Source organism: Calypte anna, chromosome 2 (genome assembly GCF_003957555.1).
Source record: "Calypte anna isolate BGI_N300 chromosome 2, bCalAnn1_v1.p, whole genome shotgun sequence".
Lineage (NCBI taxonomy): Eukaryota > Metazoa > Chordata > Aves > Apodiformes > Trochilidae > Calypte > Calypte anna.
The window spans coordinates 17846258-17864479 of NC_044245.1; the positions used below are offsets into that span (position 1 = coordinate 17846258).

General features: G+C 38.3%; 1 protein-coding gene across 1 annotated transcript in view; it reads left to right on the forward strand.

Annotated features, from left to right (window-relative positions):
- Nucleotides 1-1424: 1424 nt before the first annotated feature.
- Nucleotides 1425-18222, forward strand: part of PRTFDC1 (phosphoribosyl transferase domain containing 1) — a 42823-nt gene continuing 26025 nt past the window's right edge. Inside the window, exons 1-3 of the mRNA XM_030445024.1 lie at nucleotides 1425-1523; nucleotides 5580-5686; nucleotides 7911-8094. Coding sequence (XP_030300884.1) covers nucleotides 1464-1523; nucleotides 5580-5686; nucleotides 7911-8094 — 351 coding nt within the window. The 5' untranslated portion in view covers nucleotides 1425-1463. The remainder of the gene's footprint in view (nucleotides 1524-5579; nucleotides 5687-7910; nucleotides 8095-18222) is intronic.

The window sequence follows — 18222 nt, forward strand, 5'->3', positions numbered from 1 at the left end:
GACACTCAATTGTAGCGCTCACTCTTCCAAGTATAGTTCCTTAATGCCCAATAAAGTGAACAGATCTGGCTTCCTGTAAGAAACAAAGCATTTATCACAAGGTAATTTTCAGTTGCTTTAGTACTTCACCAGGTTTGAATTGGTGGTGTAATTGCACTAAGAAGACACACCTAAAAAACCAGCTTATGCTGGACACCAAACTCCTGTTGTAGACAAACCCACAGTGTTCTCTGGATTCATCTGTTAGGACTTGTGACCTGCAAGTCTCAATGACTGCACTCTAGAAACGGAACTGAAATGTCTTCTTGGTTGCTAAGAGCCGCTCAGGCATCACTAAATATATTCCATTATGCCCAGGTTTCCCCTAAAACAAACTTTTTCTTTCTTCAATATTTTTTAGTATAGAAATGGCATAATTCTACCAGTTCTATAGTTAATGACCTGATACCAGAAAGCATAACTATTTTTCACTTTTAAGAAAGTGAAAAGCTGTGACTTTACCCACAATGTACTAAGAAGCTGTTAGATTCCTAGATAGGATACAAAAATAATGCAAGTCCAAATTTTAACTTCTTACACAGGAATGTAAACGATGAGAGCAACCCAAGAGAAGAAACCAGCTCCTTCTCATCTGGGAGGCTGGGAGAGCAAAGTATTAATAATTTTAAGAGAATTGGAAGGGGAACAGCAGGAGGCTGTATGGTTCCGTGTCTGTTCTACTAAACAGGCAGCGTGAGCAACACGGTGGTGGGCTAAAGGTGCAGGACATAGCAAGACACAGCGTGCTCCACTATGTACACAGCAGTGGGGAAGAAGGCTCACCAGTTCATAAGTCGTCAAGGATAGGAAGCAAGATGAATGAACTTTTGGAAGTTTGCTTGGTGGCATCCTTTTTTCTCCCAAGAGCATAATGCAAAACTTGTCAGTTTAAACCACACCAGTATGACTATCCAGCAACCTACTCAGCCCAGGCCTCTTCCCTAGCCCTGTCCAAACCTTTCCAGCACGTTCCCAGCCTGTCACTGGCGCTGCCTTCCAGCCGCACCCACACCTGATGCTGGTTCCACCTCGTACCCCCCCTCACAGCAAGGCTGTGCCCTCCGCAGAGCTCCCTGAACTCCCACCCCGTGACTCCTCATACGGTGTAGCTTATGCGTTGCGGATCTGGAGCAATGAATCCCGTCGTGTCACGGCCTCAGAAAAGCTGATGAGCTCCTGTTCGGTGAGCCCTGGCCGCCGGCGGGCACATCGCAGGCTCTGGCTGCCCAGCGAGGCGGGGGACCGGCCCCATAATCAGGGCTGCATCTTCCCGCCCCGAGGCCAGCCCCCTCGGGCACTCCGTAGCTCGGCGGGCACCGGACTCCTCGCCACCTTCCTCGGCCGCAGCCCGGCCCCCGCCGCGGCTCCAGACCCACTCGCCCGGCCCCGCCCCACCGCAGCCCCTCGGGCGGGCGCGCAGGAAGATGGCTGAGCAAGGAGGCGGCAGCGGGGCGGCGCGAAGCGCTGGAGGCCGCGGCGTTGTGGTAAATGCAAAGCGTTGGCGGGTCCCGGCCTCTGGCCCCACGCGGTGCGCGGTCTCCCCACCCCGCTTCCCCGCTGCTTCTTCCCGTCCTCCGCCGCCATGCGCTGCCGCAGGTCCTGCACCGCCCGCCTGCTGCGTGGCTGCCCCGCGGCTGTCGCTCCTACAGCGCTTTGTGCCTGACCCCCCGCGCCTGCTCGGTTCTTTGCGGCCGGGCCGGTACCGCTCCTCTCTCTGCCTCTCTTTTCTGCCTGGCCTCATCCTTTGGGTCGCTGCCGGCCCCCGCCGGTCTCCTCACGTCCTTCCCGTCCGCGGAGCCGCCCGGTGAGGGTCCCCGCTGGGTCCGGGCACCCTGAGGCGGCATTGGGGCCGCCTTTCCTCACCCATCTTTCAGCCCCTCGCTTGCGGTGCCTCCCGCCACAGCCTGCTGGGGCTGCCGGAGCGGACCGGCCCGGGCCGGGCTGGGCTGGGCTGCAGCGGGAAGGTGCATGTTGGGGTCCCCGGGCCAGAGGCAGGCTGGCCGGCCGGCTCCCCAAGCTTCACCGGGCTTTTGGTGTCCTCCCTGGAAATGCGGTCCTGAATTACCCCGAGGGGCGGCTCCGGCTGTGCGTTTCATTAGGTTGAGGAACTTAGGTCGGGATCCCCCGGCATTCCCCAGGGATCTCGGCGTACCCGACTCCCCCAGGATTTTTGGGATCTGTGTGGGTTGTGAAAGCATGCCATTGGGCTTCCTCCTGTTCTGTGGTAGGAAAAAGCCCAAACTTTGGCAGTGGGTTTGGAGTACCTGTGGGCTTGAATAAATTATGCAAAAATGAGGGAATATGCTCCTTATTCTGACGGAAAAAAGCCAAAACAGATTCTTCTGTGATGTAAATATCATCACTGCCACCACCTTCGGTGTGTTCATAAGAACATGTTTTAAACGTATTTATTGCGGTGTTGGAATTTTAACCGAGTTGCAGAACAGCTGCGCAAATGGTGGAGCAGAGCTGAGAGCTCTGTAGGCAGCGGTTGGGTCCCTTCCACCCCCCTTCCAGAGAACCCCACACCGCGGTGTGTTCCAGCTCTGGCTGAAACCACCCTGCATCATCACTTCACCTGACACCTGTGTAACAAATGGCATTTTAACAAAGGATGACCGTGCTAAGAGCCAAAGCAACGTGAGGATATTGTAAAGGGGGAGATGAGTGCTCACAACGAGGTTCTGCTGTACTGATGTTATTTCTTCTGCTTGGTACACACTAGTAGGTACATCCGTTCTCCAGCGCCCTCCAACCCCCTAAAAACAACCAAAAGTAAGGCCAGTGCACTATGATTTAAGTTTCCAAAAGCTGGACTTTGCTTGATACTCACTTCTTTATATCAAAGCAGGATCCAGATTGTTGTTGTTTTGAGGCAAGTGCTGTGCTCAAACACGTGTACCCACCTTGCCAGGCAACAAAACTAGCAATGTTCTTCCAAGGTGTTGTGGTTGAATGTCTCCATCTTACTACTGATGCCTCAAGGGAATGTCTTCTGATACTGCCATGTATTTGTGTTCCTTTTTGTATACATTGACATCAGCTTTTTGAAGACATACTGAAGAATTTCTGCTGGGCTGCTTTGACAAGCCAATCCCAAACTTTAAAAATAGCTCTTTCACTGTAGGACTTTCTTTTGCACAGTTATATATCAATGTATCTAATACATTTATTAATACAGTTGAATACTGTATTTTATTGAAACTATCACAAATATTTCCTTCATATTTTTAAAGCATAAAGCTAGAAGTAAATAGAAGTAATAGAAGTTGTCTTTTATTTGGGGCAAATATTCTTTTGATGCTTAGCTATGAGACTGAGGATAATCACACTATCTTGGTTTTTAAATTCGTAAAAATTTACAGTTACTTGGAAGTGGTCTTACAGCATAACAGTGTTAATAGCTTTAGGGTAAGTGAGAGTATCTAGGCTTTATAATTGGAAATGGCCTGCTCATAGTAAAGAAGAATATGAAATGGCCTTATAATAGAAAAATTATGAGTTAGAGAATGTGAATTTAACTTATGTGTCAAATGCTAGTGGTCACTTGTAAATTAGAACTTCTGTATTATTTAAGGTGATGGAGTTCTTTTATTGAAGAGAACTACAAGGACTGATAGGAGAGTAAAAATTTCATCCTGTTCATGTTTCATAAACAGGTTATTGTAACCTAAGTAAAAGCAATTGGTTTGTATGAATTCTGAATCAGTTTTCATCCATTTAGTTTGATATTCTGTATCACACTGAAAACGTGCAATTTGATGAGAATGCAGAAGTAAGGAATACTGACAGATTCTTAGTGGGTGTTTATAGTACTTATGTGATTTAAAGCACTATCAGAAATTGTTTTATGTTAAAATGCTTTTGAACAAAACCATACCAGACAGTTCATTGCTACAAAATGTTTAAAAAGTGTCAGTCACCCTTATGTACTGATAATGAAGAAGGGAAAGCAGGCTTCCCAGGACTCCTACAGCAGTGTTTTTGGAGCAAGATTTGCCTCTAATTAAAAAATCTCACCAGGGAGGATATTTATAATCTGTTTCTATAAGAATGAGGGACATATCTGAGTAAATTTTTTCTTTGTGTAGTTTCAACACTTGTGTAAGTCAGGGGAAAAGCTTTCAGTAATTTCAGTGATCATGTCATGCTTTATATGGGCAAATGTTCAGTAGCAGTTACCAACAAATATGTTTTTTAATACAGAAACTATTGGGCAGGTAAGAAAATATGGCAGTCAGTGTGTCTGTAGCTGTCAATGTAGAAAAACCCCAACCAAAAAAAATCCATGAATCAGAACACTGTTTTGGTACAGCATGGTCAAGTTCAAAAAGATTGGATGTGAAGGAACAGCTTAACACGAAATATGCCATGTTAGCCTGGATATTTGTGAGACACAGGTTATTGATCTTCTACAGGAAACCGTGAGCTGGGCTTACTTTCACTGATGGTCCTCTAAAGGCTATATTTAGCAGAAATGCCCTTAAGATGTTCACGACACAAAGGCAAGCTTCTCAACATTTATTCCTCAACTCAAGGTTCATGTGGTCAAGCTGCAAAAAGAAGAAAGACAATATGTGACTTGAGAAACATGTTTGTAAAGAAACCTGTTAGGTGTCACTTTTTACCCTGAACTAATATTGAAGCAAAGTTTCACAATGATTCTGAGATACCTCATGGACCTGCAGATCTTGTCTTTTGTAAGGAATTGTGAAAGTTGTTATTTTGGAGTTTGTTTAGTTCTTCTGCTGGTGACTGTATCTTCATAGCTTGCTAAAGCCTTTATCTGTTGATTGATTTTTGCCTTACTTCATCTCTACTGCAATTATATGCTGTGGCATCTCCTAGTTGTATTCTTACAATTATGAAACAAATGCATATTAAACATGTGAAACATTTTACTGTAAATTTATGAATTTAGAGACTAGCTGATAGTGAGGTGGGATGTGAATATATTGTAATAATTTATCTTGGGTAACTTAATTAAGAACTTCACTTTTGACAAGAAGTACAATCTTCCACTGATTTATACAGATACCACCCGTGAACCATGTAATTTCTTCTCCCTGTCTGCTGGTTCTTATGTAGAAGTTTCTTTGCTGTTTCTTATGTGCAACATTAAAACACCTCTAAATGAGAAATTTGCAGTTTTAAAATGATTTAATGACTTTTAATCTCACTGTCTGAATCTCCTACTGGAGAGTCCCGTTTTACTGGTAATCTTACATTTGCATTTCAAGTTTGAAAGAAATACGAATGTTAGACTAGCTGCTAGTTTAATATTAAACTTTCTCTCTAATTGTTTATAATTTCAGGTGAAATCTACCATGGTCTGTGGGGAAAAACTGTAACATTTGATTTCTGAAATATACTGAGAAGCAAAGTAATTAACAGAAAAAGTGAAATTATAAATTATAACTGGAAGATGGTATGATGTACTATTAATTCAGCCAGTGAAGTGTACAGGAACACTGATTTTGTACCAGTTGCATATTGTCAAACACCATGAAGTATTCTGAGCAGTACTATTTGATGTTCAGATTTCAGACAATTGGCCTGGATACAGTCTGGATTTGTTCACTTATCCTCAGCACTACTACGGAGATCTGGAATATGTGCTCATACCTCATGGCATTATTGTTGACAGGTATGTGTAGTTTGAATTTTACTAAATAAATTCTTTTGTCAGTGGTTGTATTCTTTTTTATAAGGCCTGTCATCTACAGACAGTATGTATATAAAATTTCTTCTAAAATACTATATTAGCAATTATAAAAATACTTTATTAATTTGAAAAGTAAAAAATGCTTGAAGGTTAGGAAATGCTAGACTTGAAGTTGCTTTTGCAAATCCCTAATTTTTTTCACCCGTTTTCTGTTTGGGTATTGAATGAGACAGGGGCCTTACAAAAAGAAGAAATTGGCATTGGCAAAAAAACCAACCTGCATTCATTTACATATAACTTTTGCCACTCCCTAGCAGAAATCATTAATGCCAGTTGACCCAGCTGCACCAATGACTTCTGCCATTCCACACAGCCAGAAGAGTGTCATGGGCTGTGTGGGTACAGATGGTAGGTTTGGAGGGTGGCAGTGGGAAAGCCTGGTTATTCCTTTTTCCCATGTGCCCTTAGTGTAGGCATTTAATGGTGCTTTGGTACTCATGGTATTATTCCAGCTCAGTGTTCATGTTCAGGTACTATTTTGACATTCTGTTGAAAATCTGGTGACAAAGTTACAAATTGGAAATGGTAATTTTCGCCGTTGTGTTTATTTGGAATATCTGAATGGAATTTCATGGGACATTTTCTGCCTGCAGCTTTCCACCTACCACATTTAAGCAGCCAGTTGCAAGTACTGAAATTGCTGGAACTCCTTGAAAGAAGATTGTAAACATGCATCATAAGGAAGACTAATGATTCCTGTATTTGTTTTTAAGCATAAGCTTTCTTTTGTTGGCTTTTCTGTTACCGTTGTGCTCAGTTTTTTATCACCTTTGGTTATGTTCAATTGACTTTTAATATCTCTTTTTTAAATAAATGCTTTACAATTTCATGTCTCAAAGAAAATTGATATAAATTTGTTTGAAGTAAGCATTGAACTCTGGTGTTTTTTGTACTCCAGAAGAACGAATATCACTGTTTTCTTTTACTCCAGCACAAAGCAGTGATTCTGTTCTAAAGAAAAATGACACAGATGTGATCATGCAAAATTTTCATGTAGGAAGAAGGCTCAGGAAATTCTCTTGTCAATTGATAGCAATTAAGTTTATGCTAAAAATTGGTATGATTTTATTTTAAAATTGAAATTAGTTTATTTTGTCTATGCTGGAGTTCATACTCTTTTAAAATCCAAAGAGGTCTTTGCTATTTTTTGAAATTTCAGCTCCTCAAACAATCTGAAGAAGATGATAAAAAAAATTAAAATCACCAGACAAATGGTTCTTCTTAATGAGAGGTTGTCACAATTAAGCTTGGACTTGATAAAAGACTATTTTACTAATCTTAAGTAAGTTAGTCTTTTACTGATCTTCATTCTTACATCAGTAAGAGGAATTAAATATTTGAGGCCAAACAAGACGATCTAGTGATGTATTTGAGATCTAAAAAATACTAATAACTGCTATATGGAATTTAGTTGAGCACTACAAATACAAAATGTGAAAATGAAGTGACAGCTTTTGCTCATAACCAGTATATTATCTTTATTTTAGAGTTTATTCTTCTCTAGTACATGCACACATACAGGTTTCACTGAAGTCCAGTGTATTTATGCAGTGGCAAAGGGATTCTATTATTACAGTGGGTAGAGAAAAAAAATACAAAAAATGTAACCATTAAAGACATGGGATAGTCTATAGGATCATTTAATAAATTGCATCCTGTCAAGAAGCCCACTGTGACAGAAACTGCTGACTGAATTCAAAGAGCTATCAAAGAATTTTCCAGAGAAAGTGTTTACAGCAACAATGCGTTCAGCTGTTTCCTCAGAACATCAAGTTACATTGTTCAGTTTTCTGCTAATATAATCCTTACACCTACAAATTACCTGATACCCCATTTTAGATTTAGAAATGCCATCTACCTTGTTCTTTAAAAAACAGAGCTCCTTACAGTAAGCATTAGTGTTATTTTTACCTTGAAAATTTAAGTGTTGCTTTGTGGCATTCAAGGTTAATCAATTTGATTCTCATGCTTTGTGTCTTGCATCCATCACTCTATCTGCCTACTGATCCAAACTCAGTCAAGACAGACTTTGCAGTCAAGCTGTGTGCTCACCATCACGATTCTCTGTAACTACATGGAAAGTATACCATGAACTTAGAGATTCTGCCTCTAATGTTATTTTATCCTTAATTTTTTTTTGCCCCAGGACAGAACGATTGGCCAAAGATATTGTGCAAGACATTGGAGACAATGATATTGTGGTTCTGTGTGTCCTCAAAGGTGGCTACAAGTTCTGTGCTGACCTTGTGGAGCACATTAAAAATCTCAGCAGAAATTCAGAAAGGTTTATCTCCATGAAAGTCGATTTTGTTAGGCTGAAAAGTTACCACGTAAGTCAACAACTTATTTATGTAGATTTGGATTGTATGTTCATAATAAATATTGGGGTTTTGTAAATGGGAATTCACCCCCAAAGTATATAAAACAGCATGAAAAATACTTTTGTTTGAAAAAAATGAGTTTTTCTTTCAAAATACTAGCTCATGTTTCTCTATACTTTATGGATAGTATGAATTAATATATGAAGCATCCTCAAGTTCTAGGTTTTTTGGTAGTCTGTTTTCTCCTTTGGACAGAAAATTATTTAAGCTTCCGTCATGCAAAATGTTGGCATTTTGTTTGTTCCCAAAATTCTCAACAGTTCTGTCAAGCTTATTTGATGTTACTTCCTTTTCCACCCCCACATAGTTTGGCATGACTGCAGATGTCTTATTCTAAATGTTTAATGCTAAGTAAATGAAATGCTTTCATCTGCATAACATAGTAGCAAAATATACTGCTAGATGATGATAGTATTTTATAAGAAAATGAAATAAGCCATTGAACCAAATCCAATGTTGAAGTAAGGATCAAGACTTCCTGTTATCTTCAGAGGAAATTATGCAATAGTGATCAATTTGTTTCAGTGAGGCAATGACAGTGAGATGAACTGCCTTTTTTAGGATGCACAATTACAATTTCTATCTGCATAAGATATACATTTATATTTCACCTTGTAGTTCTCATGCCATAAGGAGAGCATTTCTAGAAGTAAGTTGTCCTAGAAATATCTGAGTACGTACAGTATATAAATGGAGTCATTATACAGTTTTTCTCTGAGCACAAATGCAATTTGCTGAGTCCAGTTCCCACAGTAATGCTACATCCTTTCCCCAGGCAGAGGCTGTTTGGTTGGCATGTTGTTCTGACCCCAGTGATCATAACCCTTTCTTAACTTTCACAAATCAAGTCTGAATTTGTTCCGTCATGAAAGAGAAGTGGATGAGAGCCTTTTGTAGCCATTTGGTTAGGATTTGGTCTTGGAACTTCTCTTTCAAGAATTAGGTCTGTGAAGGACATGTGCAATACTAGTATTACACAATTTCTAGCTAGTTAGCAGTACTACAAAACCAATTGATAAAGTAACTATAATGTTTGTCTCGCATAAAGGCACATGGAAATTGCACTCAATTTTTTTGTGTGTGTAGTAATGATAGCACTTCAATAATACTCTTGTTGTATAGTGGCATTAGTTAAATTGTTTTTTATTTTTCACTTGGCATATAGTTAGTGCACGTTTTTCTTATTGGGTTATCTCTTATCCAGTATGAAGATACCCTGGTTCTAAAACTACTTTCCTTCGTGGCAGGTCAACTCTAATTAGCCGTACTAACTCATAATGAATAAGTGGCAGGAGACTCATGCTGCAGTGGTGTAGAAATGTTCGCAGAGTTTCTTAGGAAATAAAGTAAAAGCATGTTACATCAGCCTGATACTGCAATACAGATGTTGTTATGCAAGGATGCAATTATCAAGACTAAGACTTAGATGATCCTGGCATTTGGTGGCTGTGCATGTTTTGGATTTTAGCCTCATGCTTTAGCAGGAAGGTAATGCCTTCCCTAGAGCTAGTGCTTGCATCTAGCTTTTAGAAAATAAATCCTTTTTTTTTCTTGTAAGTGCTTCCAAACACTTGTAAAGTTTTTAGAACATGAAGCTGTCCTTGATTTAGTGCATGGAACAGTGCATGAGATCTGCCTGGCCTTGAGAAGCTGAATGACTTTGCAGCCTAAGTTAGAAGATATATTAATATTGGTAGATTCATTCCAAGAGATATGCATGAATGCAGTGCTGACTGAAGTACCAGTACCAGTCCTGGCCATCCTTTGCATTTTGAGTTATTGTTGTGTCCTGTCCAATTGCAGGTATTAGAGAATGTACTCGTCAACAGTCGTGGTCAGAACACTTGAGCAACTCTCTACTACTAATTTAAATTATTACTCTTTATCCCAGCCTTAAATGAGACTCCCCCCATGTCAGTTTAATCTGTAATAAAATACCTCTCACAGTGTTTAACACTTTAATTAGGGGCAAATTATTACATTTTTAGAGAGAAGACTCTACATGAAGTCTTGGAGCATCACCGGTCCCACTCCTTTGCTTCTCTTTGCCTTTTCTGTTGCACTTTCTAGTAAGACTTATTACTGCTCTCTTTTTATCCCCTTTTCATTGTACAGACACTGTTCTACTCACATTATTTATCCTGCTTCTTTTTACTAACTGTTCTCTATTTCTCTCTTAAAGGGAGTCCTGCTGGTCTCAATACACTTCCTTCAGATATGTCTCCCTTTCCCCTCCAGCTGTTTAAATCCAACAACTAATTTCAGCTCAGACTCATGGGATTTTGTAATTGTCTCATTCCAACTTCAATACTGAAAGGTTAGTTGATTTGCAGAGGTTGTAATTAAAGTGGAATTTCTTGGTGTAATCATGTAGGAAAAATGGGATGGAACTGTGACCCAAAGCCAGATCTTGGCATCAGCAAAAGTACATCTTAACTGCAAAGTATTAGTGGAAAATGTTGTACTTTGATGCCTGGCATGCAGAGATAATTGCAGATTGCAAATATTGCAAAAAGTCTCTACATGCCCCTGTGTTTTTCAAAAGCTGTCATCATATTTCAGAATTTAGACAATCAGTATGCTAAGATCTGCTTTCATATTAAGTAGCTGAAAGTTTGGCATGTAAATTTTTTTAGACTTCTTCATACAATTTAATTGATTTTTTTAAAAGAAAAGCATAGTACTTTCAGTTTCTCTGTATGTTAATAAGGATGGTTTTATCTGGTTTGCAAAGTATTGACATATGTGCCTAAGCCTGGATATTTTTATGAGAAATTTTCCTATGTTCTACAAGTATTGTCTTGTTTCATTATCTCTAAATGGCATGTCAGATTACTGAATTTACAATATATACAGGTAATGTAGGAAAGTGCCATTCAATTATTATTTTTAGAGGAAACAAAGTGGAATCCAACTGTGTAGATCATTAAAGAAAAAAATAGATGTGCTTGGTTGTAAACAAAGTTTATATATGTAAATTGAGAAGTATACCATTTACAGAGAGACACTTGGTAACATTGTTATAACTCAGATTTTAAAGGCTTCTTAATCAGTAAGACTGATACTAAAAATAATTATGACGTGGAAGAGAATTATGGCTGGAAGATACATGAGTAGTTTCTCTCCATAGAAATACAATCTTTGGAGAGTGCCATTTCTTGTAGACTTAGAGGTGGTATGATGTATTTGTTCTCATTTTAATTTTGCATATTTAAATTAGATGAAAACAAGGACATTATTTAAGTTGGGATTTGATTAGAGGCTGTATGATGACTTTGTATGCACCTAGCATAGTGAGCAAATTAAAAGAAAGCACCAAGGTGAGAGTCAGAAATATGATGTTAGAAACAGACAGACATGGAAGTACCATCTAGACTTAAGGGTAAGCAAATAGGTTGAGAGGAAAATAAAATCCAGTGATGGAAATCTGAATAAGAAGCAGCAGCTTTGAGTTTTAGGAGGCAGAAAAGAGAAAACATCCTCCTAATTAAATGAAATTGAGTAGTGAGGAAGTAAGTACAGTGGGCTGGCAAGGCAACATTAAAGTCATCCTCATATGAAATATGGTTCAGGTACAGAAAGCTGCATGACAAGTTTTAGGGGAAGACAATTAATTCTCTAAACACCAACCTAAGATGTTATGTAATGTATCAGCTTCTTAGATTTTAAGTTCTAAGACACTGGATTTTAATAGAACATAAATTAGAAATAGTGGGATTGACTGCAGAGTTTAAAACTGGATTATTAAAATTTAATATATTAAATTGTCACCATACTCAAATTTTTCCTGAGTAATTTATTATCCATGGGGAATCAGAGCTCTGAAGTTCAAAAGAATCAAGATTTTCATATTGATAGAGTAATTAAAAATTGTTTTCAGAAATATGGTAGGCCAGAGTCAAGAATGGAAAGTAATGGAGAAAGAAGTTGGGGTTGGGTATGCCATCTAAGGAGAAGACACCACCAGGAGAGGTCAGAAATGAATCCAGAAATTCTGCAATATGTTTGTTACACTGATAACTTTAGCATGGATACATCAGAAAGAATGTTTGAGGAACAACCAAAAGAGAGAGCAAACAAATGAACAGAAGGATGCGGATGTCATGATGAAAAGGACCACATGGGATATTTTTGGTAAAAAACCATACTGTGAGAAGCATAGCAGAAGTCTGGTCACAAACAATAATTATAGCTTCTCTTTGTTCAGTGTGGAAGAGACAATTTAGGACAGGCTGGCTGATAAGGGAAAAGGTTCAATTAGTATTTGAAACAGAAGAGGATGTTCTGGCTTACAAATCTAATCTCCTACTAAAAGATCACCTAACCCCAGTCCATGGGTATGTCAAATGACATTTTTAAAACAAAAATTCAAGTTTGAAATTTCAATTGGCAAAATTAATTGGAAAAGTAGGGGGAGTATGCAAAGTCTGTAGCCTTACCTTGGAAGTTCTCAGCAACCTATCAGTAGAAGAGAAAGTAAATGTGTGTGAATTAAGACTTCTTCAGCATACAGATGATTAAAGCTAAAAATGGAAAGAATCATACTAAGAGTGATTGTTGACATGGTAGGGGTAGGTGGAAGTGAGGAAACATACTTTTATGAGGCAGACCAGTGTGCTTTCTACATACATTGCTACCTGTTCTTCCAACCCACAGCATTCTATGATTCTGTGAAATTGTGCAGTGCTCTTCTGAAAGAGGGTAGTACATGAGTCGTTGATATCATATTATACATCACAGCTGTCAATTCCATTTTGGACACAGATTATTACAGAATATTGATCAGCTTCCTTATTCTAGAAAAGCATTTTTTATCTTCTGATGTCAAGAAGATATTGTTGAAAATCATCCTGAAAAATATGAATCAGCTTCAAAGGAATGTTGCTCGCTAGTTGCTTGGGGAAATCTAGAAGATTATGTGGATTTGGTCAATTAATGTCATTAATTAAAAGGAATACATAATTTATGGTTTCCAGAACATAACTAATAAAAAAATGTGACCTCTGAATTTTAATCCATGTACAATGGTATCACTGGTCTGGTCACGTATTTAATGATATGATCTGTTTCCTCTTCAGCATCCAGTTGTTTGAAATATATTTACAACTGTTTTTTATTAGTCTTGGCATAAACAAGACCACCAGTGCTGCAAAATTCTCAAAACAAGCAACAAAACAAGCATTGTTTACTAGAAATCTGAATGTTTTGGCTATATAAAGCCACCTCAGTAAACAGTTTTGCTAAATATTCTGTAGGAATAAGGGAACAGGGATTTTATAATGAGTAAATTGAAAGTCTCTTGGTAAATGTAGTAAATAATTTGTTTCTCTGCTGTGTAGGTTTACTTCTCATACGCTGTTACTAAATACCTACATCTTAAAAAAACACAACAGCATGAGGCATCAGACTATAATCAGAGCAGAGAGCAGTGTAAAATGTACATTCCCACTCTGCATAATAACTATTCGCATTCAGTATAATTTTACTGTATGAAATTTGTTTTTTTAACATCAGCATGAACTTTACAACAGTATGTTGTAATCCTGACCCTAACAAGCAAGTAACTTTAAAGTGGTTTTATTAATTTAACAGCACAAAAGAAACTACTCCGTGTATTGCGTGCATTTAATGATTCATATCTATATCCTGACTCCACACCAGTGTTACAATGATTGTTTATCTCTGTGCCTATGTGTCATGAAAACATAGCATATGACCTCCTGAGATGAATATGCATCCTGACATGAAAGAGGATCCAGATTAGATTTTGTATTTATAGGTTTTCTGTTGGGCAGTTTGTGTGTTACCTTTGCTTTACTTCATGCACACAATTTAGTTGTTCAACATGTCATTGTCTGGATGCTGAGTAGCCTTGGAAGTATTACAGACTGCAGCCGTCATGGTAGAATGAATTCCTATCAACTTTAAGGCCAAATTCTGCAATAATTTCACAGGATTTAATTCCAGATTATCTGTGAGTTATCAATTTGACATGCAACTAAGTATTTCCAGTGTAGGCAAAATGTAGTCTATGTATTTATTTTGGATAGAGGTTGTGCATGTACTAGGCATTACAAAACTGAACTGTACGCTTCTTTTTCAGAGGCATGGCTTACAATCAGCACTGTAGACAGTGCACACCTGTATAGAGAATTTTTCAGTGTGATACACTTTCAGAAGCTAACAGGCAACAAAAATATGACATTTTAGTCCACAGAAACCACCAGTGTCAAGGATGTAGACTTTAAAGCTATTGCTGTTCTAAGAAATGTATTCTAGAGATTTTAAAGAGTGCTGCCAAATAGATGTTTTATGGGCAAGCTGAGAATGAGAGGTTTGGGACTAGAAATCTACTCCTAGAATTGCCACAGGGATTTTATCTCCGTGTACTATTCCATGTTGTGAATGGATAAAATGACCTTTTCATGTGGCTTTTTGAGGGAAAACTGTGAAGTGCTCAACCATGCTAAAATGAGTGGAAGATCCTTTACTGTTCCAAGCCAAAGATACTCCCAAGTCTTAAGCAGACAGTGATGCTATCCTTGTATCTGACTCCAGTTATTTCTTGAAACTTAATAAGGCCAGAGATAGTTAAGGTTAGGAGAAGTGGTAACATCATATTTTGTGTGAGTAGAATGTTTGGAGATGCTACAAATCACAGTGCTTCTTACTGTTAATTTTCTAAGCATTTAGACCTTTTAAAAATTAGATTTTTTTTTTCATTAAAGAAACAAAAAACATTTCCACATGCAGTAATGTCTTACTGCAAAATGCCAGCCTCAGAGACACTGAGGCTTTTCAGAGAAACAGCTGAATATGTTCTAGGAGCAGAAGTTGTCCTGGAAGCTTATTCTTGCAACTAGCTGATCTTTTGAAGAAATTTACAAGAATGTAATGGGAAGAATGTCAGGCTTATTGGTTAAACTGTGGCTGGTGATATTAGGCTGTACCTTCATCTACAGCATGATTCAGGCAACTTTGAGAATAAACCCTCCTGCCAAATTCCTCTGTGCATTAGATAAAAATAGTGGTTTGGTCTGAAAACTCCTGACATTCTTACTGGCCAGCACAGCTGCTTCTGAGGACTTCCTAACCTGTCTCAGCCCAGATGAGACCACTTACATGACATTTTCTATTTGAACAGCTTCAGCTTGCTGGATTAATTTTTATTGACCTGGTGCACACACGCATCTCATCCTGCTCGTAGCCTTTACCAGAGTGAGAGTTACAAGCAGCTGAAGACAGCTTGTGTAACCTGTGTACTCAGCAAAGCTCTTGCTGGAAAAAGAAGTCTGCTGGAAAAAGTAGTCAAGATCCTCATTACCAAGCCTCAAACTCCCCTCTTGTCAGAGAGATGCTCCTCAGAGGTACCAGAGGGAGCATGGATATTTCAAGCCTAATTAGTTTTGTGAACCAGCCTACTTTTTGTGGTGTTCTAGGGCAAACTGTAGAAGGCTGTACGATGTGTGATAAAATGTAACCTTAAAATTCAGTGTTGTGAAACTTCTTGGGTCTGGAGGCAGATGCTCTCCTTTCCAGACATCTGCAGCTTCCATTTAACATGAGGGCAGAGCTGTGAAATACAAGAGCTTGAACTTGTCACTTGCTCAAGGTTGCCTTGAGTGCAAGGAGTAAAAAAATGCTTCTGATTTAAGTAATTTTAAATAAAAAGTACAGTATTTTCCTGTTGGACAGCATTTAGGGGCTTGAAGTGTTACTAATCATATAAGTAGGCATCAACCTGTGGGCATAGTTCAGGAAAGGTCATAAAAAGCCTATCATACAGTCAGTTTATCAAGTTTATCTGTAATGTAAAACTTACTCATAGAGGGGTAATTTCTGTAACTGGATGCATCAGATAACACACCTACACACCACTTAAATATGTTAGCACCATCTGAATTCTTAGTGATTTGTTTTAAGTATGAGTAAGTGTTTCAGTGACTCACGTATGAAAGATTTTGGGGAACCAAACAGCTCAGCCGGGGGAGAATTGAGTAGGAAGTGGCCTGATTGCCATGGGGACTGAATGAGAACAGATGTGGCAGTGAAGGCAGAGTGGTTCTGAGCAATATCAGTATGTTGCTTTAAGGCATTTATGGGGCATATTAAAGCAAGTAATTACTTGTCTTGTCAAGATACTTTTAATTTCCATCTATTGTTCCCTGCTTAGGTATTATCTTTTATACCAATTTGTGATTTTCAGCTCTGGAATTCTTTGTTCTGAGAAAATTTTACAATTTTCCTGTATTGTGGGTTGATACTCTGTTATGCTGGACTTCAGATCTAATGCAAAGTCCACAAGAGGTATTTTCTAATCTTTCTGAAGAAATCTGTCTCCTCAAGGGTTGCATTTTTTTAACAAGTTGTAATGTTTTCTTTTGAAAAATGTTTTCCCATTTGAAAAATATTTTTTCATTGGCAGTATGTTATGGAGGGTGCAGTTAATGTGTATAAATGGAGTTTTAGATCTCAAGTTCATTTTTCTTGAGATTTTTTGATAAGCTTTTTTCATGAGTTTAAATCTTTGGCATTTCTAAGCAATCCGGGTTTCTGGAACATCTCAACATTGGAGACACTGTGGGTGTTTTAAAAATTGATCAGCTTTAGAAGAAGTAAAAAGAATCAAGGGATTTCATTAAAAGCACTCAAGAGGTCATCTTTTCAGAGAGTCAGATTCTAAAGTTCCATTGCATATTTGTTGTAAAGCAGAGGTTTGTTACAAAGCCTAAAGAAGTTTAGTCTTTGTAAAATATTTTGTTTCATATTCTGCCAAAAATACAGCAAGTTACTACTGAATTATGGCATTTGCAGCAATACTGTATGTCATCATTACAAGAGACTGTATTTTCAGTCTGCTTCACAGATTTCTGTAGTGACATGGAGATAGGCTCCTACGTGTAAGAGCGGTCCAGAACATAATGGTTCCTAATCCTGTTGTACATAGAAGACCTGCAGAGTTTGAAAGTACTGTGACATATTTATGCATTGGAAAAATATCACCTTGATTTCTTATTTGGATGCTAATAAAAACATTTAGTGTGTTGGGTTTTGGGGTTATTTTTTTATATTTAGATCTGAAATGGGGCAAAATTAATTAAAAGAAGCTGGAGGCTTCTAATTTTCCCAGGAATTCTATAACTCTGTGTTACTGGCACCTCTTAAATGATGTTCATGCAGTGACACACCCCAAAGGTGCTGTAAGGCATAAACCAAAAAAAATTACTTTAAAGGAATATAGCAACAACAAGCAATACTCTATTACTGCAGTTCTTGTGTGACCAATGTAGTATTCTTTTGATTCATTTCATAGACAGAAGTTAGAATATTTAAATAGAGGAAGGATAGCATAAAATAACCTTGCAAGAAAACTCACAAGGATATGTTTGTTACCAAAAGTTTCCAAGTTGTGACTAGTTAGGGGACTGAACGTAGTGGTATTAAAGGGAGCACTACCAAGTTATGAGGGTCAGTGGTAAAACAGACTTCAGATTGCTGGAAGGGGCTGGAGCGTTTGAGGTTTTTATTAGTATCATCATCTGTGAACTTGCTTACACCTCTGTTATCTGTTTTCTCAGCCTGTAGCTATTTGACAAATATGAAGATTCTTCTCCTACATTCCTTTTATCACCAAGTCCTAGGAACTGCTGATAGTCAGGTCAGAAGGTTAGTACTTTGTGCTTAGTCTAGGGAAAGCCATTTTCTCTTGTTCTTGCAGAACCCCTCAAGGGACAGGAGTTTTTATAATATATGTATTATATATAGTTATGAAACTATATATAGTTTTTTATATATGCATATTGATATTATATATTATCTTGGGTATATATATATTTATGTATTATGTTTCTTATATATATGATGCAACACATTGGTATCACACATTATTTCATTTCTTGCACATCTTTTTAAGTGTACAGGTGCTGTTTGTGCCATATGATTTTAAGTGGTGCTGCAGTCTTACTGTCTCATTTTTAAACAAAGTAACTGTTAAAAACGCTGACTCGATGTTTCAACAGTAAAACTTTTTATTGAGAGATATAAGTAAAGAAGCGTGCTGCAGCACGCTGGGCGGCC